At 44.4% G+C, this 16,902-nt stretch overlaps 1 protein-coding gene across 1 annotated transcript; it reads right to left on the bottom strand.

Annotated features, from left to right (window-relative positions):
• Nucleotides 1–437: 437 nt before the first annotated feature.
• Nucleotides 438–10,980, bottom strand: NIFK (nucleolar protein interacting with the FHA domain of MKI67). The gene is made up of 7 exons (XM_026510171.4): nt 10,790–10,980; nt 9,703–9,840; nt 5,402–5,510; nt 3,442–3,653; nt 2,380–2,445; nt 2,183–2,257; nt 438–970 (listed from the first exon to the last, which is right to left on the bottom strand). The coding sequence occupies exons 1-7, from the start codon at nt 10,892–10,894 to the stop codon at nt 782–784; spliced, it is 894 nt and encodes a 297-aa protein (XP_026365956.3). The 5' UTR covers nt 10,895–10,980; the 3' UTR covers nt 438–781.
• Nucleotides 10,981–16,902: the final 5,922 nt, after the last annotated feature.

Raw genomic sequence — 16,902 nt, 5'->3', positions numbered from 1 at the left:
AAGGTGAGGGGGTGAGGGGATGGGGGAATAGGAGATGGAGGTTAAGGAGGGTACTTGTGAGAAGCACTGGGTGATGTATGAAGTGTTCAATCACTGTATTGTACACCTGAAACTAGTAATGTTAACTACACTGCAATTTAAGTAAAACTTAAAAAAAAAAAAAAAGACATCGAAGTCCCATCTGAATACAAATGAACTGTAGAAAAAATTTATTTGCTGGTCACTGATTCTTGAAATACAATTCCACATCCATGATACAGACACAAAATGACGGTTATTAAATCTTGCTAACCCACCCAAAACTAACTTAACATGGTAAAAGTGATCACATACATGTACTTCTCTCCCTCCATGTAATTAACGTCCAGTTTCAAGCACACGACACTGAAGTGCCCTATGCGTTAAAGGTGCACGCCTAACAGAGAACCACGCAGACGGTCAAGCAAGATTTTATTTTATTTGATGATAACAACAAAAGCTGCAGTAAATGGTGACTTTTCCATCCAGGCAGAGTTACTAAAGACAGCTATGAAATCTGCAAAGAAAACGAGAGACCAGGACAAAGAGGCAGCGTGAGCCCGGCTCCTGCAAGCTGGGCACCCTCGCAGTTCAGCAAGGGCAGGTAAGCCAGCTACTGACTGCCTTCCGTACTGACGTGAACTGACAGTTTTTCCTCCAAGAACCTTGTCGATGGTTGCATTCCATTGCATCTAGTTAAATACAAAGAATTCGCCCTCACACCAAAATCACATTTTTCAGAAGAAACAGAATACATTCAGAATCACTGATTGCTTTTCCTTTGTCTTTTTTTTCTTGAACGTGTAGATGTTTGAGTCTCTTGTGTTTCTTCTTTTACACCAGGTACGGGCTGTTTGAAAACAATTTCATTATCTTTATCATCAACGTTCATTTTAGCCACTTCAGATTTTCGTTTCTCCAAAAATGTTGGTGTACAAACTGGTGTGGGGCCCTGGATTCAACGAATAAGAGGTTGTAAGACAGAAATATAGGAAGGTATTAGGAATGAGTTCACCTCCCCACCCCCCATACCTCCTGCCCTGAATTTTTACAAGCTGCCGTGATATTTTAGGCTTGCTTTCCCCTTTTGGTGATAATAGCTGCACATAATATGCTCCACTGTAGACTATTAGGTAGAAAACTAGACTTACATTTATAAAGACAGTGGCTTCATTTCTCCCTACTGACTCAGTCACTTTGCTGAAAGGTAAACAATGCAATAACCTCACAATAACTTTTGCTACCCGCACTGTATCTGCTAGATCACCAGTGAGGATTTGCTACCCGCACTGTATCTGCTAGATCACCAGTGAGGATTTGCTACCCGCACTGTATCTGCTAGATCACCAGTGAGGATTTGCTACCCGCACTGTATCTGCTAGATCACCAGTGAGGATTTGCTACCCGCACTGTATCTGCTAGATCACCAGTGAGGATTTGCTACCCGCACTGTATCTGCTAGATCACCAGTGAGGATTTGCTACCCGCACTGTATCTGCTAGATCACCAGTGAGGATTTGCTACCCGCACTGTATCTGCTAGATCACCAGTGAGGATTTGCTACCCGCACTGTATCTGCTAGATCACCAGTGAGGATTTGCTACCCCCACTGTATCTGCTAGATCACCAGTGAGGATTTGCTACCCTCACTGTATCTGCTAGATCACCAGTGAGGATTTGCTACCCCCACTGTATCTGCTAGATCACCAGTGAGGATTTACCAAAACAATCACAAGGTGAAATCTGAAATTTTAGTAAAGTGACAGCAGCACGAACTGCTTTCCTTTTCCTTTTTTTTCAAAATATTTATTGGGGCGCCTGGGTGGCTCAGTCAGTTAAGCATCTGCCTTTGGCTCAGGTCATAATCCCAGGGTCCTGGGACTGAGCCCAACATAGGGCTCCCTGCTCATGGGCGGTCTGCTTTTTACTCTCCCTCTGCCTCTCCCCATAACTTGTGTTCTCTCTCTCAAATAAAATCTTCAAAAAAAATTATTTACTTATTTATTTTAAAAGTAATCTCTACATCCAACATTGGGCTCGAACTCACGACCCTGAGATTAAGAGTTGCGTGCTTCACCAATGAAGTCAGTCAGGTGCCCCTGCTTTTCCTCTTTCAAATCATTTCTAGAATACCTCATTTCCAGGACATTGAAGACAATTTTACCTGGCTATCCACAGTCTTCTCAGGAGTGGCAGGAGTACGTGAAACCTTTTTCTTCTTCTTCTTCTTTGATAAGACCTTCAATAAATTTTAAGGGACTTCATCAATCTGCATATTTATCACCAATAGTAGTCTTGAATGTAATTCCCCATTTATCTTTCCATATTATCTGGCATGTAATACGACAAATAAAATTTTACCTGGCTATTTGTAGATTTCTGAAGCCCAGTGTTTGATGCATTTCTTTTTTCCTTTTTATGTAAAATCTTAAATAAACATAAAGAAATGAACTGGCAGTCTCACATTATTTACATTTTTAATGTAAATAATGGTAAATTAGAACTTTACACATATTATCAGTAAATCGTCCCCAAATGACACATTTCAATTTAAAAAGCAAAACCCACGATCTTAAGGGCAAAACTGGAAGAGGGGGCCTAACTAACAAATGGGCACAGCCGTAGAGGTTGAAGTGGGGCCAAAACCTGGAGCTGGCCGCAAAGCAAGCTGAATCAGAAATGTGAACGAGAAGGCCGTGGAAAGGCAGTCCCCATCCTGACCACGCTCAGGATTAGATGACGAGGCAGGGCTGCTTTCGCACAAAGCAGCAAATGGGCTACCGGAGAGGCATTTCTTGAATGCCTGTTTTCCAGCGTCACTGTCCCAGCTCCCCCAAGGTTCCCACAAGTACGGAACCCGCTCTTTTAACACCTCCTGCGAAAGAGTATGTGTGGGATTTGAGCAAAGAATTAACGACCAGGAACTGGGCCTAGGGAGGGTAACTCAGTCTTCTAGTTGCTGGATAACCAACTGAGCCACCCCCGCACCCCTTAGCTAATCCCATTAAAGAGTTTCCTCTTCTGTATAATGGAGATAATAGGATCTGCTCTAACAAACTTTTAGAAAGGACTACAATGCAGGGGCGCCTGGGTAGCTCAGTTGGTTAAGTGTCTGCCTTCAGCTCAGGACACGATCTTGGGGTCCTGAGGCTCAGCCCTGCGTAGGGCTGCCTGCTCAGTGGGGGGCATCTGCTTCACCCCTCCACCCTGCCACTTGTGCACGCCCTCAAATAAGTAAATAAAATCTTTAGAGAAAAAAAAAACCCTACGATGCAATGTTTCAAAAATTTAGGCAAAGCCTAGCACATGACAACACTGGGCTAGACACTTTATGTATAAAACCATAAATACATTATAAATAATGAGGTACAAATCCCACCCCCAAGAAAAAATACAAAAAACATTCTGTGAAGGAATATTTACCAGTGAAGGAAAATCATAATCAATTCCTTTTTTAGCTAATTTCTTCCTGAGTAATTTTTCCTTCTTTTTAAATCGCTCCTCCATCTGCAGCTTTTGAAGAAGTGTCCGATTCTGATTATACCGTTTCACTGCAGGATATGATGGCTTTTTAAATGGCACATGCCACTCTCTAAAAAGTTCTTCGTGTACTTTTTCGGGTGGTATAAAATGACCTATATTTAAACAAAAGAAGTTTTCAACCAAGTGGGAGAAGATTTCAATGTTTTCACCAGTGTCATTCCCCCCACCTCATAATCAAGATGATGTCTCCCATTTACATGGAGAAGACCGAAACAATAAAGTAGAACCCTAAAGGAAAAGCATACAGCCAACAATTATTATTAGACATCTGTTTATTAAATGCCAAGAACTGTTCCAAGAGCTAGAAATACGTAAGTGAACAAGATGAGTCATATAAAGGAATGTCTTGGTGGCATCAGGTCTCTGGTGTTCCCGGAACTACCAGGACCTCAGGCTGTGCGACCTGATGTAGCACAAGGAATCACTTTCCACTGCATCTACCTCTCCAGGACTCAGCCAGCTTACCGCTTATCTCCAGCTCTCTGCTTATGGGACCTTTCCAGGCTATGGAAGAACACTGGGACCATATGCAAGGCAGGCCAAAACCGCTGGCATCAACACTCAACCAATGACGGAGTTGATAGATAAATACCCTAGTTCCCTTGCCTGTCAGTTGGAATAATTCTGTCTCCCCGTGTTACCTGGCAGGATGGAGCCCACTGCCTGAGAAGTAATGTGCTTGCTAACACACCATCAATGAATGATTCCTTCTCTCACTTCTCTACTCCCTACCACTATTTTCCTGCGCTCACCTCCTAAATATACTACTTCCATTCAAAAACAAAAAGACAATGTGGCTAATCTTCCATCTGAACTCTTATCAGAGTTCAGAACCTTTCCTGTGATCTTTCAAAGTCAGATACAGCACAGCACTGATCCTACCCATGGGGTCCCCTGACACATTTTAGGACATCTATTTCCCCATTTCCTCTTGGTAAGAACCAGGCTTTTTAGGTGTGAAATGAACCCAGGACCTCAATGAGGCCACTGGGCTTCCCTGTCACAGCAACAGGACCTGAGAGAGATGCTGCTATTTGGGCAGCTCACCAGCTACGGGAACAGATGTGTGTGGCTCGGACACCAGGTATGGTCACACACTCCACCATCAACACAGAGAAGCCAAAAGTTAACTCTGCCTCCAGAGGCACCGAGCTCCAGACAGGGGTGCTCGGGGAACACACAGTGGGCAGCTCCACTTTCTGCAGGATGAACTCATCTACTCCTTATGTGGCTTCTTTTGTGGAAGGGCTGCAGTCAATGTCATTTAGATGAACTCTGAAACGTGACTTCTTGCCTTTCATGTTATTCTAACTAAAATCTATTTGTGGCTTCCCACTGCCCTCAGGATATATTCTAAACTCCCAGATTTTTCAGGCTTTCAGTAACCTGACCTCCTCTCATCTCTTGCTATTCTCCTCACATTCCTTCATAGGCAAGTAGGTACGGTTAGTCACATCTCACTTTGCACTTGCTGTCCCATCAAGCCAGGGGTGGTAACTCCCTCTCCCTGGCTCACTCCTATCTAATCTTTAGGTTTCAACCTCAATGATACCTCAGGAAGCCATCTGTATCCCATCAGGGATGGGTCAGCTGCTCTTCCAATGTAACTTATCCCAATTCCACCTTAGCATAAAAACAGCTCTTACTCTGGAAGATTTTAAAATTCCAACTAGAATCTGTCTAGAAAATGCACTCATATCCTTGCACTTAAACACTTAAGAGACTCATCCCAGAGATGAAGTGGGACATCCAAGTAGCTAAGTAATGTGTCTTTCACAGCACAGCTATCCAGCAGCAGCAGGCATCCACGCAATCCCACGGGTAAGAGAAAAGCACTTACACTTTAAGAGTCTTTCACCAAAAAGGTAGTTGTTCATTGTGTCAGCAACTATCTTAGCAACATCTTCAGATGCAAACTCCACAAACGCATAGCCTTTACTATTTCCAGTCTGCAATGGAAAACCCACCACAAAAAGTAAAATGATCAAATTCTAACGGGTCTTGGAAGTCCTAAAATGCCATTAATTTAAATGTCAAATAACATTATGACACCTTTGATTCTAACTTCACTGCACAGTGCAGGGGCTGTTATGGGAAAAGATAAGATCTGGGGTGCCTGGCTGGCTCTAGAGCATACAACTCTTGATCTCGGGATTGTGAGTTTGAGCTCCACACCGGGTGTAGAGATTACGTGAAAATGAAATGTATTAGAAAGAAAAGATCCAAAATAGTCGGACATGCCACTGATTTTGAAGTATTCCTAGAACTTTGATTATATGATAAATACACTACTAATGCAGCTGGAATTTACCACATGAAGGAAATCTGGTAAGGCCCACAGTCCTTTACTCATTACCAATTTCACGGATAGTCACTTTATTCATGTATTAACAATGCCCAGAGAATAGTGTGATGTTTTGCAAAGAACGCAGGTAATCTAATTCTCACTTTATACATTAAGAACTGGGGAGAAACTAACTCCTCAGTGTTGCCAAGCTAATCAATAATGTGCTCATTTTCATGTTTACTAATGACGGATCATCTTCACAACTGACGGTAAAGGGACGCTGCCAACATCTTCTGAAATGCATGTCCTAGGTTCTTGCCCTCAGCACCACAACATAAAGTGGATTTTTTCACCTGTCTTAGTAACAAGAGCATGGGTTCTAGCATTCAAATGCCCAGGTTCGGCTCCCAGCTGTGACAATTAGGTAAGTAACATTAAATCTCAGCTTTTCATTCTATTAAATGGGGACAAAATAACCACTCTCACAGGGTTGTTATGAAGAAATAATTCATAAGCGCTCCACACAGTCTGTGAAGCATGCAAATGTTCCTGCAGGGTGACAGAACATGCCATCCCCAAATATTTTACATTGGTATAAGGATTACTTTGAGCTGAAAGCAAATGGGAAGTAGTAGATGACAAAAAAGCCCTTTGCCCTCCTCCATTTGCCTAAAAGCAGGACAGATTTACAGGGTCTCAGCCAGAGAACCTAGGAGGGTAGAAAAAAACAAATCTTTCCGCCCTGTAATAATAGGAATATTTCATAATTTTGCATTAAGCATATCTTTGGATATGGATCAAAACTGGTGAACAATTATGGAAACAGGAAACGACTCAATGACCAGGAGGCTCATTTCCAGCACCAGTGGTGTCACTAACCAGCAACTTGGACATGTCCACTGTTTAGTTATCTGCAACAAGAGGATTTTGGTAAAAATTAGTATGTCCGAAAATTCTTTATAATCCTAGCTCTTAATAGGGAGGGGAAAGATGGTGGTGTGGAAGAGACATGCTGTGATATTCAACTTACTGTACCACATTATCAACTGATATCAACCTTCTGAAAAGGGATTTGAAAATACACATCAAGTGACTTAAAACAAACAAACAAACAAACAAAAAACAAACCCCAAACCAAAAAAGCCAGGAGTGCCTGGCTGGCTCAGTTGATAGAGCATGTGACTCTTGATCTCAAGGGTTCTAAGTTTGAGCTTCACGTTGGGTGTAGAGATTAAACAAACAAAAACCAAAAAACTGCGCCAAACACTTTGACCTATGTTACCTAGAAATCCTAGAACGTTGGAAGTACTGAGCAAGCAGTCAATATTGGTGTGAGTGGCGGAAACGGCACCTTTATTACGCAACAACAATGCTGGAAATGGTAAATTTTAGTGCACCTCCTTAAGAAGCAACCTTTCTGTAAGACACTGACCTAAACTTCAGAAAAGCCAATGTCAAGAAAAGCAAAACAATTAAGCAAAAATGGGCAAGAAGATTGTTCAAGATATGCTAAAGAGCTAGAACCAAATACAGTGCATGAACCTTGACTGGATTCCAGGATGGGTAGGGAAAAAAATAACTAAAGACATTTGGGACTACTGGCAATGTATGCAGATGCACAGTACATTATATTGCAGTTATGTAGAAAAATGTCCTATTCCTAAAATTATGTTCAAATATTTAGTGTTATGACTGTCACTTTCTTCAAAAGGCTCAGCAAAACAAAAAAGTGTATGTTCTAGAGGACAGGTAAAGAGATGAAGCTAATGTGTCAGGATGTTAATAACAGGTGAATCCAGGTGGGGGGGCAGGGATGTTCATCACACTATTCTTTCTACCTGCCTGCAGGCTTGAACATTTTCAAATATAAAAGTGAGGAGAACAATGACTATACTGCAATCTGGGAAAACATTTGCAAAATCATGTCCCAGAAAATGCAGAAAAAAGTTTTCAGAAAAGATAACAGTAAAAAAAGGGCAAAACATGTGAACAGGCAGTTCACAGAAGATGGGAGTTCTAATGGCCAACACACACATAATGATATTAAATGTCACAGAGTAAGGCAGATACAAAAACCATGAGCATTCTATACTCAGTGACTCAGGATATTCTGTAAAGCAGTAATTTTCAAACTCAGAATGTGACCTTTAAAAAGGCAACAGAATCAATTTAGTGGGTCAGAAAAGCAAAAACCAAAGAATAGAAAGGTTAAGTATTGCCTCATATGACTTATTTCTATTATGTTTACATACAGGTATGTGTGTGCAGGCTTGTGCTGTAAAACTTACTTCTTATGGTGGGTCCAAAGTCTGGAAAATGCTGTTCTAGAAAAATATGCCTACACCCGCACAAACAATGTCCCTACCAGTTTCATCTATAATTGTAAAAACAAACAAAACAAAACCAAAAAAACCCCCACGAAACCAAAACCCTAATATTTAATAAGAAGATGGATAAACTTTAATATATTCAAGCAAAGGAACACAGCCACGACGATGAGTGCACTGGAGTTTCATGGACAAAGTTATAAACAGATTAATGAAAAAATTAAGTTAAAGAATGATAAAATATAGACTTAAATATACAATGTATATTCATTCAGACATGAACACGTGGTAAAAATTTAAAACACAGAGTAATGAAGAGCACTGGATTCATGAATAGTAATTCCCTGGACAAGGGGAAAAAATGAAGGGGACTGGGAAGGGGCAAATGGGCCCTCAAGTCTACCTATAATTCATTTCTTAAAGAACAAAGATCTGAAACAAGTATGAGATCAAGTTGATATTTGATAAAAGCGAATGGTGGATTACCAAATAGCCACTAAACACTCTAGCAGACTTTGGGATGTTTAAAATATCTCACCCACATAATAAGCAAACATTATAAACAGGGAAATGGAAAAACAAGGGGAGGAATACAGGCAAAATGTTATTTTGGTTAGGATGGAAGAGATACTAGGGCATTTTAAATTTAAAATCCTCTTTAATGCAAACATGTTGCATTGACAACATAACTTAGTATCTGTGATTTTACCACAACCAGCAGATGGTGGATGCATACCCTATCCCCTCACATACCAAATCAAATATAAAATTTAACTTTGACAAAATGTGGAAAAACTATCAAGAAAAAACAGATTCCAACAGTGAGAGGTTTATGGTTACAACCAAAAGTGGATGTGTGCAGGGAAGAAAATAAAGTGGCCATTCCTCTATTTCAGAAACAAACCATACAAACTTTTCTTTATTAGGAGGCAGGTACAATATAACAATAACATTTATAAAGGGTTTACTGTATCAGATATTGTTCTAAGAACTCTGCATTTGTTACCTTGTTTAATGTTTGATTATATTCTCCTAGGAGGTGGATGGTATTTTATTCATATTTTACAAACTAGAAAACTGAAACATAGGAAAATTACATAATATGTCCAAGGTCACACAACTAGTGACCTGTATAGCCAGCGCTCAAACCTAGGTGGTCTGGCTTCAATCTCCTTATTCTTAACTACTCACTGTACAAACCTTTGCTATTAAAGGGATGTCTGTGCCAGAGGCTAACACAAGAAGATGTTCATACTTGCTCCTCAAACAGAAGCTCATGTATACCTGGCTTAGTAACCACAGAATAAGTACAACTCATTTATCAGGATTATCAATTTAACTTGAGGATTTGGGGCAATTCTAATAGTAAAACAAACATTTACAGTAACACTGATTTTGCTCTTTTCAGTTTCAGGTTCTAAATCTTACCCTTTCTGAAATGCACTGTGACAAACAATAATATATGAACATTCTGTAAGCTGTCAAAACTTACATACTTGTAAGAAACAAAATCTAATTTAATCTTACCCTTTTACTTCTGGACAGTCTGAATCTTGTAACAGCGCCAAACTGGGAGAAATATGCCCGAATCTGGGTTTCGTAAAGTGCTGGAGGTAAGTGGCCCACATAGATTACTCCAGGAGTCAGTTTTTCTTTCTCCTGTGGCTGAAGACATATAGACCAGGCAAATACAAATTTTAATTAAGAAAAAATCACATTGCAACACCACTTGTAAAACCCCAATTTCCCAGTCCAAGACAAAAGATCAAAAACCTGCCTTATATTTCCATTTACAGAATAGTAGCTGAAAAATTAGGTGTTTAACGTCTACCTTCTCAGGAGGACAACAGTCAAGTAGTGGAGGGTGTTAGCCGGTACTGCAGCACCCGGCACCCTGTAAACGCTCAATACCTACATGCTGAATCAATGCATAGGCAAGTAAATCTTTGTGAACACATCACTTTAAATCTGGCTAAACTCCACATAAACGTACCCTTCAACTTTGCTTGCGGATCACCATTGCCTCACACCCGCCTAACCGAACAATTTCGAGACACTGTGCTTCACAATGTCCACCAACCTTTCAGCACTTCGGTCATCATTCCCTTACCTTCCATAACAAGCACTTTTAACTTTTCCAAACGTGTATTTTATGCTAAAAAACAAGGCAAATATAAGTTGATGCCAGGGGCCATAGTCAGTAAATGGAACTCGGCAAACTTTGTCTTTTAAGAACTTCAAAATCACCAACCAGGCAAACAAACCTCCCAAATTCGGGGGCAAAGCGGAGGAGTGGCAGCTCTAACCTCAGGAGGATTTGGGGTTTGAGAGTCCATTCCCAACAGCTGGCCCTCCTCTTGCATCACCCCAATTACCTCCCCCGTATTTCCGTAAGACGACCCTAAGGCCTACACGGCCAAACCCCATCTCCCAATCAGCATAACCCTGTCGGTCTCGGGGAGACGCTGGCCTTCAAGCTCGTGAGGTCTGCGGCCCACCCTGGGAGAAGCTGGAGGGAGCACAGGTGTGAGGAGGACGAGACGCGCCAGGGCAGGGAACCAGACGCGGACCCGTGTGCCCACTCCTCTCAGTCCGATCCGCGGTGGCTGCTCACCTGCTTGGCGCGCCGGCGAGCCTGCGCCACCTCCTTCTGAAACTTGGCCTCTTCCTGCGGGTTCAGCGACAGGAACGGCTTGGCCGGGCCAGCAAAGACCGCCATGGCGACGGCTTCCAAGCCGCAGAGCTCCACGCGGCGCCGCCGGAAACGGCGAGCTCTGAGCTCACCCAAAGCGGAAGTGGAGGCGGGAGAGGTGCGCGGTGAGGCGCGGGGGCGGGACATATGGTGGGGGGGAGAGGCGGAGCCTGGGAGGGGCCGGAGGGAGCTCGGCTGCCCCCTGCTGGCTGGGCGCCGCTTGGCCTCGCTCTCATTCCCGCCACCTGTCTAAACGTGCGAAATGTAGCTTGCTCGTGCTTACATTGCGGCCAGCCAATTTCAAAGAGAGGTTTAAAAATGCAAGTAATGAATCATGGAACATTACATCAAAAACTAGGGATGTACTGTATGGTGACTAACATAACATAATAAAAAATTATTATAAAAAAATAAAAATAAAAATAAAGCCCCAAACAACATCCGTGCCCTAGAGGTCTTGCCAATAATTCTTTCTATTATTATTTTCAAATTATTAACATATAATGTATTATTTGTTTCAGGGGTACAGGTCTGTGATTCATTAGTCTTACACAACACACAGCATTCACCACAACACATACCCTCCCCGATGTCCATCACCCAGCCACCCTATCCCCCCTTGCCAATCATGCTTTAATTCTTTTTTATTTTCTTTCTTTCACATACTCATTTTTTGAGGCCTTACTGTGTCCTCGTGTTGCTGCCCTAGGGAACTTAGAGATTGGGGTGAAGGTAGAAAATAATGTTTGGAGTGGGCTTGGTGCAGTAAGAGACGTAAAAGCCCCGTGGGGTAGAGGCATGTTGGGTGACCAAGAAGGGCCCCCCAGAGTGGGTGGCATTTGAATAGAAACCTGAAGGCTCTAAGGAGCCATGTGTGAAGACCTGGAAGCTCACCGTGCAGGTAGGGGGGACCCCATGTGCACTGTCCTTAGAACTGGAAAGAAAGAACCAGCCAGTGTAGTTGGAGTTCAGCCAGTGAGCGTCAAAGGGTGAGGAGTGAGGGGAGCTCCAGGGCTCTGCCTGTCAACGTTTAAAGCTTGGGTTTTATTGTAAACACAAGGCGATGTGAGAGAGAGAGAGTGTGTGTGTGTGTGTGTGTGTGTGTGTGTTTTAAGATTTTATTTATTTGAGAGAGAGAGAGAGAGAGAGAGAGAGAGCACAAGTAGGGGGAGGAGCAGAGGGAGAGGGAGAAGAAAGCTCTTCACTGAGCAGGGAGCCTGACCCCAGGACCCTGGGATCATGACCTAAGCTGAAGGCAGATGCTTAGGGGCACCTGGGTGGCGCAGTCGTTAAGCCTCTGCCTTCGGCTCAGGGCGTGATCCCAGTGTTCTGGGATCGAGCCCCACATCAGGCTCCTCCGCTGGGAGCCTGCTTCTTCCTCTCACACTCCCCCTGCTTGTGTTCCCTCTTTCACTGGCTGTCTCTCTCTGTCAAATAAATAAATAAATAAAATCTTAAAAAAAAAAAAAAAGAAGGCAGATGCTTACCCCACTGAGCCACCCAAGCGCCCCCGATGTGAGGATTTTAAGCAAAGCTGTGGCTGTTTATACCTTTAAATTACTGTCACTGGCCTAAGCCCTCTGAACTTAGAACTGACCTCCTGAACTCAAGAAACTCTAGAAGCTTCTGCCTGTCGGTCTTACATTTTGGAAAGGAGCTAACCAACTGCTGGAACAGAAAAAGAAACATTTGAGGATGGTGCCTGACAGATGATTCAGAAAGTGCTCAGCCTCATTATAATGGTAAAATCCCCCTCAATATTCATGTCAAGGCCTAATAAAAGGGGCCTGCTTCTCTTTGTTCAGGGAGTCAAGGCTTTGGAAGTCATTCCCACAATCTCTTTGTTTGTACAAAGATAGTGACCTTGTGAGGCAACCACCTAGTACAGTTTCTGTCTATAGCTCACCAAGGAGTGGACTCACTTTGTTGGTAATAATACTACTCTAGTAAGGGTGGAGGGTGGACTGCAGATGTTAAAAAGAAAACTTCAGGGGAGCCTGGGTGGCTCAGTCGGTGCCGTATTCATCATATTCACGCACCATTTAATAAAGCCAATTAGATCTTCAAATTTACTTGGTTGTGTTTGGTTTGCTTATTTTTAAATATTTTATTTTTAAGTAACCTACACCCAATGTGGGGCTGGAACTTACAACCCCAAGATCAAGAGTTGCATGCTCTACTGACTGAACCACCCAGGCATCCCTGTATTTTGTTTTTTAACACAGAGAAGGCAGGGACAGGAGGCTATCGCAGTAGCCCAAACAGAGCTGGTCAGGGAGATCCTGGTGGCGGTGTTCTGGCATCAGCGAGGGCTGAGTTTAGCTGATGTCCAGGTATATATGTGGGAATGGTGGACGGTAAGTCTGTACAGTAGAAACACAGAATCCGGGGCCCCCTCCCAGACCTACGAACCAGAATCTGCTTTGTAACAAAACCCTGGGAGCGATCCCCATGCTCCATAGATCACACTTTGAGTAACAGGAGTAGAGATTTGGAGCTTGATCACTGTACTGGGTTGAATTGTGTCCGCCTCCCACCCTCCAAGATAGATTTAAGTCTTTACCCCTGGTACATGGGATGGAAACAGAGCCTTTGCAGGTGTAATCAAGTTAAGATGAGATCATGTTGGAGTAGGATGGGCCTTAATCCAATAACTAGTGTCTTTATAAAAAGAGAGAGATTTGGACGCACGCACACACACACACACACACAGAATGCCGCTTGATGACAGAGGCAGAGGCTGGAGTGATGTAGTTGCAAGCTAAGGAAGACCAAGGATTGTTGGCAACCAGCGGAAGCTAGGAAGACGTAAAAAAGGACTCTTTTCCATAGCCTTCAGAGAGACAACGGTCCTGCCAACATCTCAAATTTGGATTTCTAAAGTCTCTAAAACTGTGAGAGAACAGATTTCTGTTGTTTTAAGCCACCCAGTTTGTGGCCGTTGTGTAACGGCAGCCCTAGGAAACGAATACAGGTCACATGATGGGTAGAGCCTGAAATGGTTTTCTGAGGAAAGCACAGGGCCTGGGCCTATCTTGGCAGGTGCTGGAGGAGCTCCTGGGTGTTCACAGGATAGCAGGCCCCCCCACCCCCAACCATAGACGTCAGCTCTTAACTAGGGACAGAGTCTCAAGCCCAGATTCTCACTGCAGCTCAGACCTGCTTTTGTTTTTTTCCCTTCCAAGGCTTTGTCAGTCTCTCTCAGTTAACGGTGCCTGCTGGTGGTGTTCACTCTGGCCCTGCAGGGTAACATCTCATTCCACTGTGTCTCTACTGCCCCGGGGCCCAAGAGTCACTCTGAGACCTGGGTGGGTGGTCCCAGGAGTTGATGTGGCACCCTGTTCAGGGAGCCCAGGAGGAAACTTTTCACCACCACCCCCAGCCATGTGTCTGGGGGAAATCCTGTTTTCTCAACCAAAAGAAGAGTTTTGGTGACAGGATTGTTTAGGTCTCCTGGTGGGGGGGGGTCTGCATCCTCTAGTGCGTAGGGACACTACTCATGATCGGACTAGCAGCTCGCCTGCCTCATGCGCAGGGGACGGGCTAGGGCCACACGTGTTTGTCCTTCCTTCCTTCCTTTTCCTCTTCCTGCTTCTTATTTCCTTCCTTCCTTCCCTTCTTCCCACCCTCCCGTCCTTCTTTCTGTGTGTGGTGTTTTTTTTTTTTTTGTTTGTTTGTTTGTTTGTAGAAGGGGGCTGAGGGATTGGGGGAATGGGAGGACGTTACTGACACTTTGGGTGGGCGGTTCTTCACTGAGCTCTACTGTCCTGTATACTCTGCCTTGGCACCCAACCCCCAGCTCTCAATGCCAGTGGCCCCCCTAGTCATTGTAACAACCAAAAGGCCTCCAGGCACTTCCACACACCCCTGCATAGACTACTGAGTGTGTGCCCACTGTGTGTCTTTCCCTTCCTTTTCCCCCACTGACTTCCCATGCCACCCCTCTGTTGGAATTGAATGGTGGCATGTCATTCCCATGGTGCCACCGTCCCCACCTATGGGCCGGAGCCCAGCATGGTGAGGGCTGGTGGTCAGGATATGACGTGGGGCAGGTGGCAGAGCTGGGCAAGCAGCAGGGCGAGGAAGCTTGTGCTGAGTGGCCAGGGAGCTGGGCCTTAGGAGGAGAGGGTTTGTGGGGAGATGCTGAGGGCTGCAGGAAAAGGGACACAGATGGGCACCGGGAGGGAGCACTGGGAGGTGCCTGCTCAGCCTTGCCTCCCCTTGCCTTCCTTTGTCCTACTCCCTTCCCACTGCTCTGCCTGGGGGGTTCACCCAACAGGTCCACCCGGATGGTGGGCCCAGTGTTGGAGTCAGTCTCTACAGCCCAGCCCTGCTGCCCTTTGCTTCATTACAGGGCTGTGGGAATGGTCTGAAAGGGACAATCCCAGGGGAAGGAGGGGGAGAAACTCAACTATGTCACTAGCCTCAATAGTGCGGCCTCGAAAGTGTCACCCAACAAACTCTAAAGTCAGTTTGCACACTGTTCAGGACCACATGACCTGAAGCTGTGAGGGAAATTTTCTTGCTCTGTCCTTGTGAATGGCTGTCACTTCTGCCACATCCTTACCTGTGCCAGATTAAACGTCATGCACACCTCCAAATTCAGACCTTGGGTGTGGTGATGACCTGAGCGAAGCTGGGTGGACACCTGGGGATTGGGGGTAGGAAAAGTGGGTTGTGGGGGTGGCCAGAAGGTCCAGGCTCCCTGTGAAAGTCCCAGAGCTGACTCACCAATCCCCTTCGCCATCCCAGGATCCTTTCTTGCCCTTTAGTATGGGGTGTGAGTCGTGGTATCCTGGATCCCCTGTCATGGGATCATGATCTGAGCCAAAGTCAGATGATTAACTGACTAGCCACCCAAGTGTCCCTGATGTTTAGACATCTGAAAAAGCTTGCTGGCTGGAGAGAGACAGTGTCTCCCAGAACTAGCCAATTTTTAGATGATTGCAAAAAGCTCTGCCTGGAGCACATCTTTCTTATGCCACTTCCTTATCCAGCCCATATGCCAAGTCAAGATTTTGGCCTGACCCAGAATCATGCCGCAGCCAGGTACCAGCCTAATGAAGATTAAACAAGCCGGCCAGTCCTAAGCTAGTTCATCTGCCCTGCCTTGCCTTTCCTGCAGAAACCCCCCCAAAAGGCTCTGGCTCAGGCTTTCCCTCAGTCCTGCTTCTGCCTCCTGACTAAACCTGGTGCTTCCCCATGTGGTCCTCTTCAGGGCCTGGCGTGCCCTGTCCTCTTGGGAAATGTAAGCGTTAAATTCTTTCAATGACACCGACCTCTCCATGTTGTCACTCTGTCATCGCTTCTAAAATCCCATGGGTACAAATGCAACAGAGCCTGAGGCCCGTCTCCAAGTCTCCCTCTTTCTCTGATTCCCTAATCCCTTTCCCCGGTCTTAGGCGGTGGCAATGACACCCAACCAGTATTGGGTTTCCACCCCTTTTTGCCCTTCAAAGAACCTTGCAGGAGTGCATCACCCCTTACATAGTTTTCCATGCTATTAGAGGAGGTATAATTTCCCCCTGAAACTACCCTAGAATGTTTGCAGTGTTAAAATTCACATTGGGAAGAGTGCAGCCAAGTTGGCTCCTTCAGGCTCCGGTGGGCAGGGAAGTGGAAATTAGTTTAATATCTCTGGAGAGTGATTTGGCAAAATATATCAAGAACTTTAAAAATAGGACCTATTAAAATTTGTTTTAAATCTTGATAAGGGCTTATAAAGACGTTTATCACAATGCTATTTATAACAGAAAGAACTGGAACCAAACAAAACAGCCTTTGATAAGAGACTGACTGGGTTAATGAATAATGACACGTTCATTCCACAAATAAATCGCATGACCAACGTCTACATTTTAGGGCACCTGGGTGGCTCAGTCGGTTAAGCGTCTGACTCTTGATTTCAGCTCAGGTCACGATCTCAGGGCTGTGAGATTGAGCACTGCATCGAGGTCCACGCTGGGTGTGAAGCCTGCCTGATTCTCTCTCTCCCTCTCCTCTCCATCCCAAAACACATTTACACATTGAAACAG

The sequence above is a fragment of the Ursus arctos genome, unplaced genomic scaffold, assembly GCF_023065955.2.
Source record: "Ursus arctos isolate Adak ecotype North America unplaced genomic scaffold, UrsArc2.0 scaffold_1, whole genome shotgun sequence".
NCBI classification, from domain to species: domain Eukaryota; kingdom Metazoa; phylum Chordata; class Mammalia; order Carnivora; family Ursidae; genus Ursus; species Ursus arctos.
This window is presented reverse-complemented; position numbering and strand designations above follow the sequence as displayed.